This window comes from Psammomys obesus, unplaced genomic scaffold, assembly GCF_907164565.1.
Source record: "Psammomys obesus unplaced genomic scaffold, mPsaObe1.curated_primary_1811, whole genome shotgun sequence".
Classification (NCBI taxonomy): domain Eukaryota; kingdom Metazoa; phylum Chordata; class Mammalia; order Rodentia; family Muridae; genus Psammomys; species Psammomys obesus.
This window is the reverse complement of record NW_026590663.1, coordinates 4,044,657-4,054,201: the sequence shown is the minus strand read 5'-3', so window position 1 is coordinate 4,054,201 and position 9,545 is coordinate 4,044,657. Positions and strand designations below refer to the sequence as shown.

General features: G+C 46.0%; 1 protein-coding gene across 2 annotated transcripts; it reads right to left on the bottom strand.

Moving 5' to 3' along the window:
* Positions 1-999: 999 nt before the first annotated feature.
* Lmod2 (leiomodin 2) lies at positions 1,000-9,221 on the bottom strand. 2 transcript variants are annotated; one of them, XM_055608207.1, is made up of 3 exons: positions 8,945-9,221; positions 1,922-3,267; positions 1,000-1,448 (listed from the first exon to the last, which is right to left on the bottom strand). In XM_055608207.1, exons 1-3 carry the CDS (start codon positions 9,219-9,221, stop codon positions 1,422-1,424), a joined length of 1,650 nt encoding a protein of 549 aa, XP_055464182.1. In that variant the 3' UTR covers positions 1,000-1,421. The 2 variants fall into 2 exon arrangements, with proteins under 2 accessions (XP_055464182.1, XP_055464181.1); XM_055608206.1 differs by having other exon boundaries at positions 1,922-3,274; positions 8,949-9,221.
* Between the last annotated feature and the right edge of the window lie 324 nt (positions 9,222-9,545).

Below are 9,545 nucleotides of genomic sequence, written 5' to 3'. Positions count from 1 at the left end.
TACCTTATTTCAGAAAATGACCCTCATCTATTGCCTCCTAGTGTGGGTCCCAGGCACTGACTAAACATATAGCCTCTGGGATCTTCTGGGATACTAAGAGCTGGGTTGAACAGAAAAAAATCCTGAGAATTCCTAGAGATGTTTCAAAGCATAACACAATCCTCTCAATTGGAAAGCATTAAAAGCTCTGCCCATGAGGCAAAGCATTATTGACTAAATGTCTCAGAGAACCTGCAGGGCAGGAGTGACACCCCCCATGAGCTAAAGGATCAGGAGAACGGAGAGAAGGAGGTCTGGAAAGCATGTTTCTCTTACCTGAATTCAGATGACTCTTGAAAGGCAAGGGAAGAGAGGAGTTGTAGTTGGAACTGTGAACAAGCAAGCCTAGGGCCTCAAGTGTGGGTTTGTGGGTGTTGGCACCATTCAGATTTGCCGAGGGCAAGAAAAGAAATGATTCAAGGGAAAAAGAGGCAGGAACGAAAGGAAGAGATGGAGAGATGGGGGAAGAACAGGGAAGGGAGAAACCAAAGGCTAGGAGGTAGAGCAAGGGGAAGGGAAGATAAAACAGATAGAGCTGAGATTCACTGGGCCCGCAGTGTCAGCAGGAGTGCCCAGGGGGATGGCTGCAAGTTCTTCAGCAGCCACAGGAGGACACCCTCATCTTTACCCTCCATCATTTCCTGAGCACTTTTTCCACCCATGGGACTTGCCAACATCCCACATTCTCCTTTCCAGAACTTGTTGATTAGTAATGATTAGATCCACTTCTGGTTGTCCACTGGACTGAAAACACAGCAGCCGCTGCTGCCGCCTGTCTTTACAGATCAGTGAATCCGGGGAAATGGCCACATGGAAATCTTTCCCAAACCTGTTTCATACTACCCAAAGAGTTAAAGTTCTTTAATTTTGTCTTCTAGAAGAGATTTGGCCAGAATTTCTTGGACATGAAGAAGGAAAGCAAATGCCAAGCGCGTGAACACTTTTGGTGTGAGAACGTAATGATTTTAATATTTAGCAATATTACACATACCCAGCCGATGTACTAACTCACAGAAAAATATTAGTTTCTTTAAAAAAAAAAAAGAAAGAAAGAAAAGAACTTTAATCTAAGGTTATTGGGATTACAAAAATACATTTCTTTAAGTGATTTGAGCTCAGTAATCGAGAGCCAGAGATGAGAAGAGATCTTCCGAAGCTTCTGCTCATATGACTCTCATGACATAAAAAAAAAAAAAAAGTTTATTTCCATATTTACAGAAGAAACATGCTGATTGCTTCTTAAAATTCCCTTTGGAATTCCACAGTGACCCTATCTTTAAAGTTGGGAAGTATTTCAAATTAAAGAAGGCAGTTTGGCAACAGCTCCCAAAGCACCTGGGGCCACACCACCGACCAGTTCCGGGTCCTCTTCTAGGGTTGTTCTATCTCAGAGCATCGGGAACTTCCACCTACAAAAACAGCGAAGCGACGTGCATGTTAGAGTAAATTCTCACGCCACCACCGGGAGGGTTTACCTGTAGCAGTATTCCCCAAGAATAATATAGATGTGGCATCTACATTGTAAATGTGGAGGCGAATCACCTACAGTTTCGTGGTGAACATTCTGACAAGTGATGGATCCTTTTAGAATGCAGATGATACTGTTTTGTTTTGTTTTTTTAAGGAAATTTGAATGTTTATATGTTGGAGTATCGCAAAATGATCCTGGCTGAGACAATAAGTTGGCACAAATGTACTGGTCGGCATGGAAATGTGTTAATTCGCTCACTCATTGCACCCACCCCTTGGGTTCACACTTGTGGTCTCGCGAGCACAAATATTTAAAAGATTGGCAGGAATTTGGAGAGGCGGCTTTGAGAGCAGCCGTCCGTGGAGGCTGACTCACGGAATCCATTTCACCTTAGGGTCTGGGGGGACTTACCCTCCGGAGCTGTCTTATGCTGCTCCCGCGGATGGCTTCCATGAGGTTCTCGTGAGCCGATCTCTGTGGGGTAGAGGGCCGGGAGCTGTCTTCCATTTTCTTCTCTTGCACTGACCTCAGAGAATTCTTTATTTCCTTGAGGATGTTGTTTGGCTGTTTCTTCACCTTTTTCCCTTTCTTCTTTCGCTGTCCATTTTGTAGAGCCCGCTGGGCGCTTTCCTGCTGTTTAATGACTTCTGCAATGTTTCTGGTGATGAGCTTTTTCTCTGGGAGAGGAGGAGCAGGGGGAGGAGGAGGAGGAGGGAGCAGGTGAGGAGGAAGGGGAGGAGGGGGCGGGGGCGGGGGCGGGGCCACAGGAGATGGGGGTCTGCTCCTCCCGGTGTGGACTTTCTTGGAGACCTTGGGAGATGACCAGGGAGACTGTCTCGGCGATGGGTACGGAGAAGAGCCAGGCGTCCCTCTTTGCCAGACTTTGGTCCTTAGCGTAGCACCTGCCTCAGACCCCTCTTGCTGTTTTTGCTCCTGCATGCGTTTTTGCCTCTGTTTATCCATATTCCTTGTTAAAATACTTGTCATACTCATTCTTGGTCCTGGGAGCTCAAAATGGTAGCCCAGCCGCAGCAGCGTGGTGTTCTCCTTGAGCAGCTTGACGATCTCCATCTCCACTTGGGAACCCATGATGTGCCTCTGGTTGTGGAAGCGCAGCTCCGTGAGCACCGTGTTGTGCTTCAGGGCTCGCATGATGGCCAGGATCCCCTTGCCGGTGATGAAGTTGGACTCCACGTTCACGCTGGTGATGTGCCCGTTGACCTTGAGCATTTCTGCAATGGCAGTGGCCGCAGCATCGTCAGCGTGTGTGTTGGCCAGACTGAATGTCTTCACCACTGTGTTCTCCTTGAGAGCCTCTGCAAACCGAGAGAGGGTCTGCGTGGTGATGTTCTCGATATTGTTCAGATTAACCTCTGTGGTATCAGGGTCATTGCTTTTAATCTTTTCCAGAGCATCCTCAATAACAGTGGGATTTCCACAAGGGTGAATGGCGGCTGGTGACTCTGTGTTCCTCTGTGTCCCTCCACTGTTGCCATTGGTTAAATTTATATTTTCTATTTGACTTTTAAATGTCTTTGGCTTCGAGTTGTCAGAATTAACACTATTGTGGCTTACAGTGCCATTCATATGCTTTATGGCTTCAGCAGTAGTTTCCTCTTCCTCACTGTCCTCCTCTTCTTCCTCTTGAGACTCCTCTTGTCCCTCCTCTTCCTCCTCTTCTGTACACACCTCCTCAGAGACTTCACTGTTGCTCTCAGTGAAGATTAGTTCTTCCTCACTCTCTTCCTTGTCTTCTTCTGCAAACTAAGGAGTATAGTGACATCGTTAAGGTTTCTACTTGAAGCGTATTTACAGTGTACAAAAGTAGCACATGAGCCTGTAATCCCAGCACTCAGGGAGGCAGAGGCAGGTGGATCTCTGTGAATTTGAGGCCAGTCTGGTCTACAAAGCAAGTCCAAAACAGCCAAGGCTACAAAGAAAAACCCTGTCTCAAATAAAATAACACATGTACCACAGAGGTCTGTAGTGAGCAGAATTAGCAAGTCCTTGTTTCTGACTCTAGTTTAAGTGACCAAGGTCACCATTTTGTTGCATAACCAGTAACAGCTTTTCTGTAAACATTTGTCTTCTACCAAATAGCCAGCATCTATTGAATAAAAAATATGGGATTATTTTTCTAGTTTGAACACATAAGTCCGAGCTTCAACTTCAGAAAATGCCAGATAAATTCTTCAACATTTTAGGCCTAGCAAGATACATCAACAGATAAAGGTAGTCAAGGCCTGAGCGCAATAGAATCCGATCTCTGGGTCCCACGTAAAGGAGAAAGGAGAGAACTGAGTGCACAAAGTTATCATTTGCTGCATGTGCCGTCATGAATAACAAAATAAAACAAGAAAGTTTAAACTGACTCATTTTTTTCCAGTTTTGCCAGGCCACGCCTCTCTCCGGAATCAGTGCACCAACCTTTCTATTTCTTCATGCCAAGCAAGTACAGCAAAAGTCAACAATATGGTAGGGAATTCCTTTGTTTATTTTTTTTTCTTTTCATTTTTTGATTTTTCAAGACACGAGTTTCTCTCTGTGAAGCCTCGGCCATCCTGGACTCACTTTGTAGACCAGACTGCCTCAGACTCACAGAGATCCACCTCTCTGCCTCTCCGAGTGCTGGGATTATAGGCATGCACCACTGTGCCCAGCTGAATTCCTTTTTCTTAATGCTCAAAATTTTACCAGGTCTGTTGGGACACACTATCCTGGCTAATTGGGAGTTGAAGGAAGAGGGTAGTGAGTTCAAGGCTTGTCTAGGATAGAGAGTGAGTCAGAGGTCAGCCTAAGCAATTTAGACTGTCTCAGAGGAGCCAGGGCTGGTACATGGCTGAGCAAAAGACTTTTTAGTCAATTGCAGATATGGCCATGCCAAGTGCCCTCTGTCCTGTTTTCTTTCCGAGTACAGAAGCAGATGCAGTTTGCTGCTCTGGCCTTTGTCTGTTGTGTGCTGGCATCTCCACACTCCCATATTACTGCTGATCAGGGGCAGAGCAAAACCTGCTCTCTGGAAAAACAACAATCAGAACCGTTAGCAGAGGCCATTATCACAAGGGTAAAACCTGAGAGCCTGAAGAGCAGTAGCTTCCCCAAGTCCCCCAGCAGTGTGCATTAGCAGACAGCAGCAGAAAAGCTTGAAACAAGGGCTGGCCAAGCCCAAAGCTTTAAACTTACTTAGCACCCATTGTAAAAGGCTTTCGGGTAAATGGGATTTGAAGCTGGGTGGCAGTGACACACTCCTTTAATCCCAGCACTCTAGAGAGGCAGAGGAAGGTGGATCTCTGAGAGTTCAAGGCCAGCCTGGTCTGCAAATCCAGGACAGCCAAGGCTACAGAAAAAATCCGAAAACAAAACAGACAAATAAAAATGGGATTTGATTTAGCTTTGCTACTTCTGTTCAACTAGGACCTCTGTACACTCTCCCAAAAGACTGTTTTCTCTTCTCTTTCTTATCTTTTAATACAAAAGGTGTTAGAAGCGCTGAATGTGTCTGATTTTTCTTTACTCTCTTGTGAGTCCTTCTTATCTTTTTGAGAAGCCCCAGGGCCCCTACTGCCCCCACAGCCTGAATTCTTTCCTCTACATTGAAGTACTTTTTTTTTTTTTTTTTTTTTTCTCAACTTCAAGGGGCGTTGTTGTCCGTGGCATGTGGATGGATGGAGCTTTGGAAAACACTGTGTTGGGCTCCAGGTTTCTCTGCCCAGCTGCTGTCACAATTAGCCTCCAGTTAGCCACACTTGTTTGGAGTGGCAGGCACCAAGTGATGGCCTGGGAAAGGGTCAGCCTCTCCTGGGGTGACCTAGCCAGTCTCAATTTACTTGATGTATTAGGAGAGAGAGAGACTGTGCGTGTCTGTGTCTCTGTGTCTGTATGCCTGTTTGTCTGCCAAAAGATCGGTAGAGGGACAAAGTTATAAGTCAGTAATACAAAACACCCTGCAAATAAATAAATGAATAAATGCTTGCATCAGTGGGACAGAGTTCTGACAACCCCACCCCAAGTCCCTTTGTTTTATGTACATTCTTGCAAGAGGAACCCCATCAGCTTCCTACAGTTGTGCACTGTCCTGTCTCCAAATCGAGAGTATGCTGCCTTTCAGACAACCACGAAATCTCGTCTCCTTTATGTTTAAAGGTCTTTAGGCTCTATTTGCAAAAGTTGTTCCCCTTCAAAATACATCTAAAAATCATGTCACCTCTAGCAACGTGAGCTGTTGCTAATATCTAAAAATGCCTCTTCCTGGGGTCTTACTTCAACACTTCCTGAGTTGTCCCTGGAATGATGTCGGGGCTTCTCGGATGGAAGCTATGTCTCACCTTAACTGCTTGTTTCCCATTTCCTCAATAGACTGTTAAAGTGTTTTTTTTCACCTAGCACAGTTCTTAGCGTGCTATAGAGGCTCAGTAAACATTGTTTATTGGGTAGATGATCTAAGTTGACATTAGTTAACTCCATCTCATAGTCAGGACTCTATCTAGAAGAAAATACTGATAAGGTCAGCGAGGGCAAGGTAACCAGTTATCCTGGATGTTTGCCTGAGCCCAAGCGGTTTACCAGGATACAGGAATTTTCTAAAGCAGTCCAGGGCACTCTGAGAATCATTGACCACCCCAGGAGGAGAGCATGTGAGAGAAAAATAGCAGGACAAAGGGGAAGGTAGCGTGATTCATAGAGCAATCCCTGCTCCTTTATGAATCCATCCTATACTGGAGGGGGTGGGCAGTGCTTCCTACATCTGCTGTGCTGGAGTTCGATCCGATCCTTTGGGGAATAGGGTTGGAAAGATATGCACAGAGGATGAGGTGGGAGGGACTGAGCAGAGAGAATGCAAATGCTGCTGAGTGGGGAGTAAATAGAGCCACAATGAGGAGATAGCCATTGACAGCCTCTTCCATCACCTCCATGACATCATCACATCCACAAGGAAGCAAGAGGCTTGGCTGTCAGCCCTTGTCCTGGTTCTCCCTATAATAGGCTGGTTCACTTCAGATAAATCACTAAACTTTTCTGGGTCTCCAGAAAGTGAGTGATTCTTGCAGTCCTAGTGTTAACATATGCCCTAATCGCTGGGGGGAGTTGAGAGACCACAGCTGGTTGGGCCCTACCCCAAGTTCTCCTCTGCAGGTGTTGAAGAGGCTCAGCATGTGTGCTTTCTGAAGTACCAGGTGAAGTTCATCGGGCTGGCCAGGCTAGTCTACAAGTCTGGAAGACAGCCTTCGCGCCGAGTCTCTAATTTCAATTGCAATTTGACTGACAAGCTGCTACCCTCACATAAGTTGCTTAATTTCTCCTTGTCTCAGCTCTCAAGTGAAGAAGAGTAAGATGAGATGAGACAATGTGAGGAAAGTCATTGGCACCTGTGCCTTAAACCCAGCAGCTACTCTAGCGAGGAGAACTGGACTGTTGCGTGTCCAGGGTGCCTAGAGCTGGTGTGGTACACATTTGTGTCGCCCTAGATGGACTGGAAAAAAAAGGCTGTCACAAGGTGCTACACAGAATATTCCAAAACCTTCACAAGGCCTGGTCCCTCCGGCCGCCCAGACCCCAACTCCTCCTCACGGACCCTCTTTGAGCCATTGTCACTGAGACCTGTCCCCTCTCCCCTCAGCTGCTTGGAAGTTTTCCCTGCTGGTGGGCCTGGATCTACTCCCTCGGTCAACCGCTTCTGCTCAGTACCCTTGTGACCCCAGAGACAGCTGGCTGGGACAGTGAAGTGGGAGAAAAGTGAACCAGATGAGAAAGGAATCAAAGTCAGTAAAGAAGGCAGCCGCTCTAAGGACCGATAAGCCATTGGCAGGATCAGCAAAACCTTTGGCAGCGGGAGGTGGGGGTCAGCGACAGCTGACAACAGGCTTTGCCCTTTAGTTCCCTCTCTGTCATAACATCATGACATTAAAATGCCTTTGTCCTGTTATTGTCGTAGGTGCCTCTATGTCCTGGCTTCTTACAGATAGTTGTGTTCTTATTTTGAAGAAAATTCTTTAGTGAGTATGATAAGATGTCATCCTATTTCATCAGACTGTTGACTCTCATTTCCGTTCCAAACCAAAAATCAGAAACAAATAAGGAAACCAAGCAAACCAACTCTTAAGTCATGGTTGGGGAAGAAGTGGCTAGTTCAAATCTTGACTGGTGCCCCCTCTGCCATCTCCCCCTGTTCCTCGCTACTGTAGCCATAGTGGCCTTGAAAGATCCTGGCTTGGTCCCAGTGGCCCTTTCCAAGATGACTAACAAGGGCATAGCTCACACACATTTGCTGCAAATGTGAACAGAGCAGCTATCACCAAGTTCTCCACAGCTCCCACATCAGTATGGTAGAAAGCTGGCCACCATGAGCCTTTTCAATCATAAGTGATTTCAGTGGAGCACATAGGCTTTTAAATAAATGGCTGTTCCTGGCCTGTTTCCTCGCATGAACTCAGGGTTTCTTTCCTCTACTAACATTATACTGTAATGACTTTCCTCAAGAAAAGTCTTCTGAATTTCCTTTCAGTAATAATTCATTGGCGAATTCAAAATGGCTCTTCCCTGGGCAGCACTCAGGGCTTCCTAGCCCTGAGTTGTCCAATACAAGTGTGGTTCCTTGTCTCAGAATCTCAAGGAGAAGTAGGAAGATTCTCAGGGATGGATCTGCACCTGTGGGCTTAATCTGCATCTTTGGTGGGTTTCATCATGTAGAATCCTGTGTGGACATGTGCATTTTCTTTGGTGAACCTCTAGAACTTGTTAAAATCTCAAAGAAGTGGGGAATCTTGATTCACAAAGGAAACAAGAAATTGAACCCACTCAATCCATAGATGGAAAGAGAACCCTGAAGAAATCTTTGTGTGTACAAACTCTAACAACTTAAGGACAGAAGAGCACGAAGAACAAGGGCTCTTGACTCCCACACCCTTACTGAAGCCTTGAAAACATAAAAATAATTTTACTGCTGCCATTATTGCTGCCAAAGAAACAGGAACTAAATGTATTTAGCTGAAAAAAAAATGTATCAGAAACATACAATGCAATATCAATTTGAGTATTTGGTGACTCATCCAAACCCATACTCTGGTTGTGAAACATTTTCTGCTCCAGGTTCCCATCTTAATAAAAGAGAGAGAGAGAGAGAGAGAGAGAGAGAGAGAGAGAAAGGAAGAAAGGAAGGAAGGAAGGAAGGAAGGAAGGAAGAAAGAAAGAAAGAAAGAAAGAAAAAGAAAGAAAGAAAGAAAGGAAAGAAAAGAAGAAGAAGAAAAAAAAAACCTCACCAAGATTTGTTTTACTTACAAAATTGGTGAGACCATTTTTGGCCTGGAAAATATTTCAGTAATGAATACAACTGAGTTATGAGATGAAGATTGAAAGCTACAGAAAAGAGAGGTGTCGGGCATTGGAGTGGGGTTGGGGGTAAGAATGATAGGTGCAGACGGGCACAGTGCTTGAAGCCTACCTTTCCATATTCCCCCAGCCGTTCCTTCTCCAAAAGTTTTTGGGACTCCTTTTCCCAGTATGCCATCAGCGCCTCCCTGCTGAAGTTCCCTGTGGGGGTTTTCTCTGTCAGACTCTTTTGCCTTAGCCCCACTGGAAGGGTTCGGTCGGGTTCAATGTCTTCCAGCTCCCTCTCAAGCTCCTTCAGCTCCTCAGCCGAGAGGGAGGCCAGGAGTTCATCCTCATCGATAGATTCATATTTACTAAGTCCCCTTCGGTAGCCAAACGTAGACATAGTCCCGGCCGCGTCAGACACCCCAAGAGCTTGGAGAACCAGGCATTCAAGGCAAGCAGAGGCTGACAGGGAGGCAAGGCAAGCGTCAGGCTGGTCGGCAGCTGCTGTGAGGAGTGGCCTCGGGAGCCTTTTAAGAGCGGTGATTCAGGGCTGTGACAATGTGGAGAGGGTGAAAGCATGGGCTGTTTTAGGCATCAGACGTCAGCTAGACATTTGAACACAAAGAATGTCCCATCGGTGGTGGATGGAGGTCTCAGAACCGGCAGGGATTATTCTCTCAGCGGCCAGAGCCATATTTAGCCGAGCCTGATAGCTGCTGAGTGT

Coding starts and splice junctions, on each gene's coding strand:
- Lmod2 (XM_055608206.1), bottom strand. CDS start 9,221: ATGTCTACGTTTGGCTACCGAAGGGGACTTAGTAAATATGAATCTATC. Junction 3,275..8,948: donor GGCTGGGGGAATATGGAAAG/GTAGGCTTCAAG, acceptor TATACTCCTTAG/TTTGCAGAAGAAGACAAGGA. Junction 1,449..1,921: donor GCATAAGACAGCTCCGGAGG/GTAAGTCCCCCC, acceptor CTGTTTTTGTAG/GTGGAAGTTCCCGATGCTCT.